Consider the following 13,225-nt stretch of genomic DNA (forward strand, 5'->3'; position numbering starts at 1 on the left):
CCCCCTCTCCCAGGTCTTCCCCCACCCATCTCTCAGGTATTCCTCCCCCATCTCTCAGGTCTTCCTCCCCCATCTCTCAAAACTTACCCCACCCCATCTCCCAGGTAATTGTAATATTACTATTTGAGTAAATTCATGTACATGTAAAATGTTCATGTGTAAAGCTGATTGTTCAGAGGGGGGGGGGTAGTGAGATTTTGCCAAGGGAGGAGAGGGGGATACTTCCCCTCTTCGAGCTTTATTTTTATTGACTTATGTGTGCTTCAAATTTCCAGTTTTATCTAGTTACAGTGAAACCTGTATTCATTTATACATATTCTTTTCCTATTCATACATATTCTCTTCCTATTCATCCAAATTCTCTTCCTATTCATACATCTATTCCTATTCCTCCATATTCTCTTCCTATTCATACATATTCTCTTTCTATTCATCCATATTCTCTTCCTATTCATACATATTCTCTTTCTATTCATCCATATTCACTTCCTATTCATACATCTCTTCCTATTCATCCATATTCTCTTCCTATTCATCCATATTCTCTTCCTATTCATCGATATTCTCTTTCTATTCATCCATATTCTCTTCCCTCTTCCTATTCATACATATTCTCTTCCTATTCATCGATATTCTCTTCCTATTCATCCATATTCTCTTCCTATTCATACATATTCTCTTCCTATTCATCCATATTCTTTTCCTCTTCACCCATATTATCTTCCTATTCATTCATATTCACTTCCGATCATGCATATTCACTTCCTGTCATCCATATTCTCTTCCTATTCATCCGTATTTTCTTCCTATTCATCCATAATCTCTTTATATTAATCCATATTTACTTTCTATGCATGCATATTCTCTTCCTCTTCGTCCATATTCTCTTCCAATTCATCCATATTCTCTTCCTATTCATCCATATTCACTTTCTATTCTCTTCCCATTTATCTCTATCCAATTTCTATTCATTAATGCATCTATTTTCTCTTTCTATATATCCATGTTCATTCCACCATGCAAACAAATTCTCTTTCTATTCATTTATATTCATCCATAGTTATCTTTCAATTCATTTATATTCATCCATAGTTATCTTTGTATTCATTTATATTCATCCATAGTAAACATTCAGTTCATTTATATTCATCCATATTATCTTTCTATTCATTTTTATTCATACATAGTTGACTTTCAATTTATTTATATTCATCAATATTCTCTTTCTATTCATTTATATTCATCTTTAATTAACATTCAATTTATTTATTATCATTTGCATTCTTTTACTTAATTTATATTTAGCAATAATTCTCTTTTAATTTATTCAGATTGATCCCTTTGTATGTATCATCTTCTAATAATAGTAATGCTAATAATACTAATAATAGTAATGCTAATAATACTAATAATACAAATAATTGAAGGTTTGTAATATTCTGATTACAGTTGACAGAGAAGATTTTAGCTAGCATTAAATAGACATCCAGACAAACAAACAGACAGATGACCAGAAGGACTAGCTGTGATATACATCTGGAGTAGTGGTCAACCCAGGTGCAATATCAGACCCCCCCCCCCTCCTCCTTTAACACCCCCTCTCCTCCTCTCCACCTCATTTAATCCTGTCCCAACCCCCAAGTCATTTACGCACTAATGAGCCTTAATAAAATTTAATAGGATAAACTGATGGTTATTTAGAAATAAATAATTGGAAATATATTTATTTATTTCCTTAACATCTGCTTTTAATATAAAACTTAATGTTAAACAAAGTTTTATATGAATGAATGTTCAAAAGTGATTTGATTATTCTATTTTGTCCGCTAAATAATCACATATATATTTATAAAGTTGTAATCTCTGTTTATCTGTTTGTTTGTCCGATCATAACTCGGGAACCCCTATAAATCAATAATATATACTTATGTTGACAGCAACTGTTTTTTTGGCGCCCCCTAGTAAACACTATATGCAGAGGCGCAACTAGGGGGGGCGGCCGGGCGCGCGCCCTCCCCTAGCACCTGAGATGGGGGGGGACCTCTGACTATATGCTTGTCAAAAAATAACTTGGAATCTACAAATATATACCAAAATATTTATAGTCAATACCATTAATATATGAGTTCAACCCGCGCATTAATGGTTTGGTTTCGCATATATTTATAGTGCATACAATAAATCAATTATACATCTATGCTCTCAACTAATTTTTTTTCGGCGCGGGGGTGCAGGCGGTGCCGAAATATATATATATATATGGTGCGTATAGCAGGCCAAACGGATGACCGATTGGGCTGACATTTTTTGTGGGCACACATGGGTGGCCGGTGTGTGTTAAAGGCTAAACAAATTTTTAATTAAATTTTTTTTTACGGGCAACGCCAGGCCCTTTAGATAGTAGTTACTAAAAGAAAAGATTTTTGTATTTCAAAAATGAAAATTTATTTCAGAGTGTCTTTTCAATCGAAAAGGCTGAGAAGGCTTAGAAGGCTCATTAATATATTCAGAACTATGAGCCACATGAGTTACCCTAAAACATTTCCGAAAATGAATATATTGGAAACGTATGTAAATATTAAGTGATTACTAGTACATCTGTATTTGATGATGGAAACCATATGCGTCGTATAATCTCTATGTTTCTAATCATCTGCCATATTGACAGGGGGCTGTCTTTACCCTCTTTTCTAGGAAAACATGGTTTTAGGTAGAAATTACGCACAAGGAAAAATCACCAATAAATACCATGAAAAATAGGTGGATACGTATAAGGGGGTAAATGTTACACAAAACCATCATTAAATATTGTTACTGGCAGAAAAATCCAATTTACATTTCCCCCAAATCCAAATCCGTAAATAATATAAAGGATTATGTAGATATGAATAGTACAGAGTGTCCCAATAATATAAAGGATTATGTAGATATGAATAGTACAGAGTGTCCCAATAAACATCTAAAGTCGATTTTTAATTTCTGATATTTAATGCATTGCATAGAAAGTATAAAAACGTGGCAGACGCTGAACTCCAACCTTCGAGTGTGCGAGGTGGGGAAGACTTCACTGCCGCGCTTAATTAAAAGCATGATTAAGGACGATGACATTTGTAGATCGAGATTGAATCCTAGCCGCAGCGCTTGGCCCAGAAAGTGGCATAACTTAACCTAACCCGTGGCCGCAGCGTTCGGCCCCCTAGCCTGTCCTAGCCGCAGCGCTCGGCCCAGAAAGTGTCTTAACCTAACCTAACCCTAAATAAATCCTAATTTAATTGAAAAATGTTGAAAAAGTGGTCATGTACAAAAGTAAAATCTGCAGTGAAATCTTCTCCACCTCGCACACTCGAAGGTTGGAGTTCAGCGTCTGCCTTAAAAACTAGGCTGTACATCTGACGAGCTTTTCATAAAAGTGGTCTAAACCTTTCTCGTGTCTTAACAAATTGACGAAGATATTAATTATTAAGACAATTTTGATTTATGAAATAAATTGAAATTTGTACAAATTTTGCAATATTTCTGTCAATTTAGAAGAAACAAAAATTGTAGCCCACATTTTGAAAATCTCAAGACCAAGCGTTTTCTATATTATATGTTTAAACAGGAATACTGCAAAAATTGTGTCCATGAAAAAATGTCGCATGGATCGAAGACGATATAGAAGTCGTCACTCAATTCCCATGTTTATTGGGGCAGGTTTATGTAAATATTTATTGGTGGTGGTGGTGGTGAGGGGGGGGGGTTAAGTTGGTAGGATGAGGATGGGTGGGATGAATGAGAATCGAGAATAGTAGGTATGATGATAGGTAGGATGAAAACGGTAGGGATGAGTATTGGTAGAGATGAAGATAGGTAGGGATGAGTATATGTAGGGATGAGAATGGGTAGGGGGATGAGAATGATGGAAAAATAAGGATGTGTAGGGATAATGGGAAAGGTTGAGAACATGTATAGATGAGAAATGGATGAGAATGGCGGTAGAATAAGGATGGGACAGGATATGGATAGGGCGGGTCTAGGATGCAGGCAGAATTAGAATGGGAAGGATGGGGCAAGGTTTGGAATGATGAAAAATAAAGGAGTAGGGTACGGATTTAAGGAGGATAGGGATGGACAGAGGTTTGGAATGAAGAAGGATTTAGGAGGGGTTGGGGGGATTAAAGAAGGAAAAATATAGGAGTAGGGTTCGGATTTAAGAAGGATACGGATGGAGAGCAGTTTGGAATAAAGAAGGATTTAGGAGGGGTTGGGTGGGATTAAAGAAGGCAAAGGATGGGAGATGGGCGGGGTTATAGTACGGACAGGTTTCGGATGTATGTGTAGGGGAAGGGAGTTTACCCTAAAGGGGAAATAAATGCTAGAAAGGAGTGGGGGGTAACTGTAGGAAAGGAATTTCTATATGTTATGATTCCCCCTTGCATCATTAGGGATAAGGAATTTTTTCTGGTCCATTAGGGTCGTTAGGGACAGGGAAGGGTCCCGGTTAGGGGCTGGGCTAAATCAGGCCAGTATGTCAAGAGAATTTTGGGCAGCAGGGAGAAATGGGTTAAGGAGACATGTTGTGAACTATGCTTCTGAGTATAGAGGGTTAACATTTTATAAAAAAAAATCAGAGTTTTAGAGACATCCTAGTTTCCACATGCGTCTCAAACCCAAAGTGAATTGATTAGATGAAGGTATTATAAACAGAATCATTTTACCTTTCGGTTGTATCTTCAGATTCTCTTCTTCTTGTTTCTAAACTCAATCTTTGTTTAAAATTCTGTTTCTTGTTATGATTTGAGTCTAAAGCATTGAAGTGTTCAGAGAAATATTGATCTAAGGAGGTGGGGCAGAACATTGTAGATTTGGATTTTGTAAATTCCTCTACACAATTTCTTGTTCTACTTTATACACCTAGATTTAATCTGAAAATAATAATAAATTATTGTTTGAGCATGTTATGTAATGAATATAATAGTTTGATTAAGGACTAGCTGTTATCTCAATAATGATCATGATGGTTAGATTATGTTAATTTAATTTCTCTTCATGAACTCAATTCACCCTAAATGGTAAGTTTCATAATTCTGTGAATGACCGATTAAGCTTTATTTTAAAACGGATGGGGACTGAGTAACCATATACAATGAAACACTTACTAACGAATACATCGAAAGAATTCATCAAATGTCGTATTCTTCACCTTCTGATAATGGAATGTTGCAGATATTTAGTTTTTTAATTAAATGATTATATGGAACTCTTTAAAACTGTTCCCGCATATTCATGGCTATTTATTTATTTTCACAAATACTGAAATTTACGTAATATAGTATAAAACTCATTGAAAAATTGTCAAGACGACATTCGATAAATTCTTCCGATGTATTCGTTATTAAGGGTTTAACTGTATATTTATAGCCAAAAATATGAAACATGAATCTTACATAATGTTTGTCAATTCAATAGAGTTTTTGAACTTTTGTTCAAGCAAAAATGAACTTATCTTTATTTTTCCATTTTGTTTCAATTACGAATTATCTCTAAAAGTTACTTGCGCATTTAAGCAACAGAGACAAGGAAATAAATTAACAGAAATGTGTTCTTTTCCAAGATACAACAACGACGAAATGTTTACTATTATTGTCAGATATATATATATAAAGGTTTTGAATCCGACATATAAAATTTTGAACTGGAGAACCACATTCAGAAGTCAAGAAAAGACTGAGGGGTATTCTAGGGTGTTTTTTCATAGTAACATAGTAACATATTAACCCGCTTGAGACTGGAGTCTTTAAGTACGAAATAACAAAATACAACTACCTCATGGTATCATAAATATACAGTACTGGTTTTAAGTACAAAATAATATAGTACAAATTCACCCTTCCTTTAGTACAAAAAAATCAAGTGATGAAACTGGTTAATTATTGAAAAATGTATTATAAAAGGATTTATCAAGTTATTGAAGAAGAAATTTATCAGAAAAAAATGTGGTTTTCAAAGGGCCGACTCGGAAAAACTAAAAATAATAAATTGCTAAAAAATTTGAGATTTATCAATGCATTACAGATTAATCAATTCAGTAGAGATTAATCAATCAATTAGAGATTTATCAATTCATTAAAGATGAATTAATTCATTAGAGATTTATCAATTCATTAGGGATGAATTAATTCATTAGAGATTTATCATTCCATTAGAAAATAATAATTCCAAAGAGATAAATAAATCCATTAGAAAAAAATCATTAGATTTAGAGATTCAATCATTCCATTGGACTCTTCAATCCATGGAATGAAAACAATAAAATCTGCAAAATCTTTTTTATTTGTGTTCCAAGAAAAAATGGTTAAAGCTCATGTAACAATTGAACCTAACCTTTTTAAAATTAATAGGGGCACTAAAGGGATTATTGTTTATGGTGAGTAAAAAGGGATTATTGTTCATGGTGAGTACAAAGCGGATCAACCCGAAAACAAGGCAACCAAGCAAAACTTAAAAAATGTTTTCAGATTATTATTTTCCAACATTTTTTCGACATTTAATCAATAAACGGTTTAATTACAGAAAAAGTATCGTAAAAATTCTCCATAAAATTGTAAAAAAATGGTCTGGCCCACTTTGCTGTTAGAATATGATATAATGCCATTAAGAGTTCATTTTCAGTGCTAAATATGATTGTAAGCGTATCTAAGACAAAACAATGTTTAAACTTAGACTATACCCTTTAATGAAAGATAGCTTGGGTTCTCGTTGAAACATTCGAGCGTAGATCTTGTCTTAATGATAATTGGCAATTGATTCGAATATAGCTTGAAATATAGCTTGGGTCCTCGTTGAATTATACTAATAGAGATTTGGGCTGTGTCTCCTTTAGAAACAGAGAATTAGTCCTGGTTGATGTTGGAAACGAGTAGACCTGGATAGATACGTCTTGAGTAAACTGTTATGTAGTAGGTATTTGCTACATATATATACTTTGCTTGTCTTTTTGTTTGTATCCAATAAACGTCAAAACGGCTGAACCGATTGGGCCAAAATTGTGTGTTGGACTAAACTACACATGTCCCCAAGGAAGATTTATGAATGATTAAAATTTCAAAAATTTGCCTCCAACAAATTTCCATTTCCGTAAAATTGTAAAAAATCCGCCAACTTTTTTTTTAGTTTTGTTTTACAATTACAGTTACTTCACTGAGAATAAGAAAGTTACTTCACTAAAAATAAGATAAGTTACTTCACTAACTAAGATATTTTTTTACAGGTTGAACTTGACCTCTGTATGCGTAAAGCCTGATTAAGTATAAAATAGATATACAATATTTAAAATTTTAAAAACAGATTATTTTCCATTGTGGATTCTCTTCAAGGCGATTTATGCATTTCTTCTGTAGGAAACATACACAGGATAAAACATTAATAAATCTAATAAACTACAATATCTTCCACATTTCCGATCAAATAAAGGTATTAAGGGTATCGTAGACAAATCGGGCATTGCAATCATTACATAGAGATTCACTTGAAACTACGGTTACAGTCCCTTTAAACGGCATGAATGTTTGATAAATTAAATATGAATCCTAATAGATGATTGGTACTTCCTTGAAGATGATTTTCACAAAAGCTGCCACTATATACACGAAATTTTTGCAAGTGCGTTGGACTTGATAAGGCCCGGGTCGAGCGCTGCGACTAAGACATGCTATAGACGGTTTTTCACATAGAAATGTCAATAATCAAAATTGACGTATAGAAAATATTGCAAATATGAAAAAAATTAATACTTAACATAATTAATCTAATTTTCACTAAAATTTACAATTTTATTCAATGCTGATGAGCCAACAGTTTGTCATATACTGAGGAGAAATATTTAGATAGTATAGTGGGGGCCTGGCTCCAGCTTAGCAACCCGGTCAGGAGGGGTGGGCTCGGGGGGGGGGTTAAAGGGAGGCGAGGGTACAACGTGCAGGGTTAACTGGAATCTGAACAGGGTTAACTATATTTGCAGAAAAATAAACCATGAAATATGTTTTCCAAAAGAGAAAAAATATTAAAATTGTGAAGTATTGATGTTGCCAAATATTTTAAATTACCAGAAGGGGGGGGGGGTGACATCCTACAAGAATAATTAGATTATTTATAAATCAAGATTTCTAATAAATCAAACGTTTAAACGTTCTCACACGGTGCAGTATAGATCTCAGACGAAGATAAATTCAGAATTAGAAAATATTGTTTATTTCTAGGGATTTACAGAGATTCGTATAATTATAGTCTTTCAAGAATTAGAGTTTTTTTGGCGATCGAATAGAGCAAAACATTCACCGAGAACAGTGGTCATTGTAGTTTAAAAGTATGATTGATACTTTCTTAACCAGCATGACAAGATTTAAAAAAATTGAATATTGTAACAAATATTCACCCTTAACCCCGGTAAAACGGACTTCTGTGTAAATTAAATTATTGCCACAGATGAAAAACATGAAACTTATGTTGTGAAATCTCACAGTCCGAATTAAAGTTGGTCTCAAGGAGCAACGGAATAGTCCCAGTATAATTCATGTAGAGTTATATAAAATCTCTTCATTTGTGGGTAACCCTGTATGTCGGGGAAAGAAGAAGATTGGAGGGATTGCCATGGGGAAAGTAGAACCTTCTAGAAGATTCCAGCATGCGTTTCCAGGTCTGGGCCTAACGCCACGGCTAGGACGGGACAGAGGCCGGACGGGCAGGCCATCCAGATACATGTGTAAAGTATGTTTATTTATATCTATAGTCAAGGTGTAGTATCTAGAAATGTTTTCATGTAGAATTTTATTTCAAAGGTAAAAAAATGTCATTAAACCTTGAAATGATCGTTTGAAAAATTCAAAGAAAGTTGAACAAAAATAAAAGAATCACGGAAGCTAAGAAGAACCCCCCCCCCCCCCCATGTCTTTCTTCTCAACATATGCATTCTATAGTCTCTATAGTCTTTATTTTCGTGGATGTTCTTGAAGGGGAGGGTGGGGAGTGGGGGGTAAAATTCTTATCATTTCATGCAGTTGAGCTTGAGTCTCCTTGAGCAAGGCCCGTGCATGAGGGGATACAGGAACTGGGGGGTTCAGAAAATCCGATATGGCTGGGGAGCTATATCTTACTTCCGGTTTTGGTCGACCCCCCCCCCCCCCCCCTTTTTATTCTCTTCTTCCTCCCCGGCCCTCCAACTTAACTATTTAAATATTCTCGGTTCTGTCAATTTGCAATTGACTGGGGAATTGAAATGAGATATAAAAACAATTTTAGAAAGATTTGTGTTAATAAACGACAATAGTTCAAACTGAAATATGCTTTACACGCATTGATAATTCCTTGCATTTACTTTTCTTGTAAACAGGTAACAGGTAAACAAGATCTGTTTACAGGAAGCTAGATACTTAAATTCCTTGTCATGAGGTTTACATGTCGAGCTCATGCTCTCTCTCAGCTTCATGCAGTAGCTTACATGCCGGTCTCAGGCATCACCAGAAATATAAACACTGAAACACAATCATTGGGATTTCCTGAATCCAATCATCTACTATACCAGAAAAAAAATGTAAATCGAAATTGAAGAACTTTTTAATATTTACGTTCCAATCCCGCGAAAAGAATTATTTAACTCTCCCTAAACCCTGAAGCAAGAAAAATGCGCTATGTAGCTTTGAACTCTTCATATCCAAGGCTCAAAAAACGTATTTGGGGTGGGATATGGTTAAAGCAAAGGTTAAAGAGAGGTGATATTTCAAAGTTAGCCCGATATTATAAACTGATGCATCATTTTTATAATTGTTTGGATCTCTGTACGCACTTCTGTGTGAAGGGGTTTTAATTTTTTTCAATCATAATCTAAAAAGTTATTGAATAAAGAGTCAGAAACTAAACTTTTTGTAAAATTATTTATTTATAAAATTGTTTATTATACAATCATGTAAAAACCTACGTCTTGATGTGATATAATTGTGACGGCTTCACAATGTTTGCAAAATAAGTGACAATTAGAAAAAATTGAAGTCTCTTCTTTTGTAATTTATTTCATGATTAAGATGAGAGGTTTTTATTTAAGAAGGATTAATTAATATTTTTCTTCAGATGTTGTAATAAGGATATTCTGTTTATCTTATAGAATCTAAAGAATCAGTTCATTTAATCTGTAGATAAATCACAGAGAAAAAACCTAAACTAAAATCACAGGAATCTATGGTTCAAACCATCCTTGCGTATCAGTTGTTTAGCTGTCTTTATTAAGTAATCCATGGTTCTAACCATCCTTGCATATCAGTTGTTTAGCCGTCTTTATTGAATAATCTATGGGTCAAACCATCCTTGCATATCAGTTGTTTAGCCGTCTTTATTGAGTAATCTATGGTTCAAACCATCCTTGCATATCAGTTGTTTAGCCGTCTTTATTATGTAATCTATGGTTGAAACCATCCTTACATATCAGTTGTTTAGCCGTCTTTATTGAGTAATCTATGGTTCAAACCATACTTTCTCAAGCTTTTATCCTGTTTATTAATCAGAAGGAAATGAGGGGCAATAATTGAACAGATTGTAAGAGAAGAGGTGAAATGCGGTGGTGAGGTTGTAAAAGGGGTGTAGGGAGGGAGGGGGTGTTAGGCCGGGGTGTAGGGAGAGGGATGTTAGGCCCGGGTGTATGGAGGGAGGAGGTGTTGAAAGAAAATTGTGGATTTATGTACAACTAGCTGGAGTGCACGGCTTTGCCCGTGAAATAAAAAAAAAAGAATTTTGATGAAGAAGAAAAATTTAATTTTTTTAGCCTATGTGACTAACCCCTAGGGTACGTACATATGGGTTTCCTAAAACAAATTTCAGCCCATTCAATCCAGCCGTTTGGCCAGCTATAGCTGACATAAATATATAAGTAAAGAGCTTTATTTTACAGATGTTAAATAAAGTTTAAAAAGACATTATTAAACATTTTGATCATATATTTTAAGAGATCTGAGTCTAAAACTAAAGAATGAAAAGTTCCGACTTAAATTTTAAGTTTCAGCTTAATTGCCACTTCTGACTTAATTTAAACCTGAATTTTAACCCTGGGGTTAAATATTTAACTCGCCTAAATCGACGAGTTAAAACTTAAACCCAGGCTAGGGTTAAAGTCTTGAAATCCCGCATTTTCCCTATAATCGTCTATCAATCAATCATCATTCAGCTGAGAAAGCATTTAACTTTACGATACAATTAAAAGTAAAAACCTTGATTGAATAAATTTCACTTTTTAGATCAATAAATGTTTGCTCATAAACCCAAAAAACGGTTGTTACTAGAAATATGTTTTTTTGAATTAGTGAGTTACAAATAAATAAACAAGTAAATAATTTAAAATTAACAGCTTTGCAATGATCTCTTAAATCCTTTTCTCTGATTGGTTCAGATATTTCCCGGGAAATTTAAATTTCCTCTCAGGGTTAAATTTAGAAAGTATTTAAGCAACACTCATTATTTTACAGAACTTTTAAGCTATAACTTAAATTTTGCGCATTCTTCAGTTTTGGACTCTGCGCAATTTGCATATTCATTCAAATGTATGGTTCTGATGTAAAGATTTATTTAGATCTTATTTAAATCATCATCAAATTATTGAGATATCTGAGGAAAACTATGTTTTTTCTTTGTTTTCCTAAGATATCTCAATAATTTGATGATTTTTGGTATAGTGCAGACCATATAAAGGCTCTCAATTTGACATAGAACCATTTTTATTTTTGTGACCGTTGAGTAAAAACTCATTTTTTAATGGCAACCCGCACCAGTCAATTAAAGATTTTTTTAGATAAAAAAATTGAATTTTTCTAAAAAAAAACTTGGAAATAAGATAACTTATAAAGATGTTGAGATGTATTAGACCATCTCAAATGAAACCTTTATGTATCTACATTTACCAATAATCTTTATGTATAAGCTAAAACAAATGTCATCAGTTTTCCTAATCAGAACTATATGATCGCCACAGGCTAATTGGACTGAAATTTGCGATTTTTCCCCTGAAAATATCTGAACAAAGACAGTAAAAAGGGGTAGCAAAGCCCCTTTTCAATTTTTGGTTTTAAAGCACCCTTTTTAAAGGTCTTTCTATATAAATTCGGATGAATTTTCACATTTTACTCTAAAACCCAGGAGCGATTCCAAAACCCTGGGAGCAACTCCAAAACCCTGGGAGCAACTCCAAAACCCTGGAAGCAGCCACCCTCCCTCCACCATATGTCTTAAATAGATTATACACTTTACACTGGCTAAAGATATTCGTAGTTATTGGATTTATTAATGTCGTCTTTTTATTGTTTGTAAATTTCCTAATTGAAATTTTCTTGAATCAGATTCGTCACCCGCGGCCGATACGCATACAAAAATCTGAAATGAAAATGGTGGAATAGTTCCAAATAAAATATTCTTGACTTGGGTTTAATCCATGCTTTTCCTTAATGCTACTTGAGCTCTAAATCTCTCCACTCTGGGGCGTATTCAGGAATTTGTCCAGGGGGGGCTTAAATTTTTTTTCTTTCTTTCCAGGGTGGGTCTCAGCACCCGTTGGGGCATGAAAACCCTCTGAAATCAATAGATTTCACTGGTCCAGGGGGGGCTTAGCCCAAATAACCCCCCCCCCTGAATACGCCTCTGTCTCCACTATATATCTCATAGATTTCTTCACTATATATCTCTACATTATATATCTTTTCACTATATATCTCTACATTATATATCTTTTCACTATATATCTCTACATTATATATCTCTTCACTATATCAGTTGAAACGCAACAATCTTCTTATAACATTTTCTTCATATTTATTTATTACTATCTCTTCACTATATATCTCTACAATATATATCTCTGCACTATATATTTCTACACTATATATCTCTACACTATACATCTCTACAATATACATCTCTACAATATACATCTCTACACTATACATCTCTACAATATACATCTCTACAATATACATCTCTACAATATATATCTCCACTATATATCTCATCAATGTAAATCTCTTTACTATATATCTATACATTATTTATCTCTTTTCTATATATCTCCAATATATATCTCTGCAATACAAATCTCTACACTATATATCTCTACATTATATATTTCTTTTCTATATATCTCCAATATATATTTCTGCAATACAAATCTCTACACTATATATATCTACACTATATACTCTACACAATATATCTCTTT

At 33.8% G+C, this 13,225-nt stretch overlaps 1 protein-coding gene across 3 annotated transcripts in view; it reads right to left on the reverse strand.

Moving 5' to 3' along the window:
• The window catches only part of LOC111715980 (microtubule-associated proteins 1A/1B light chain 3A), an 8,027-nt gene extending 3,107 nt beyond the window's left edge, over positions 1-4,920 (reverse strand). For all 3 annotated transcript variants that reach the window (XR_002768369.1, XR_002768368.1, XM_023491389.1), the window contains exon 1: positions 4,698-4,920. Coding sequence is in view for 1 of the 3 variants with exons in the window: in XM_023491389.1 (XP_023347157.1) it covers positions 4,698-4,837 (140 nt within the window). In the remaining 2 variants the exon portion in view is untranslated. The remainder of the gene's footprint in view (positions 1-4,697) is intronic.
• Between the last annotated feature and the right edge of the window lie 8,305 nt (positions 4,921-13,225).

This window comes from Eurytemora carolleeae, unplaced genomic scaffold (genome assembly GCF_000591075.1).
Source record: "Eurytemora carolleeae unplaced genomic scaffold, Eaff_2.0 scaffold14, whole genome shotgun sequence".
Taxonomy (NCBI): domain Eukaryota; kingdom Metazoa; phylum Arthropoda; class Copepoda; order Calanoida; family Temoridae; genus Eurytemora; species Eurytemora carolleeae.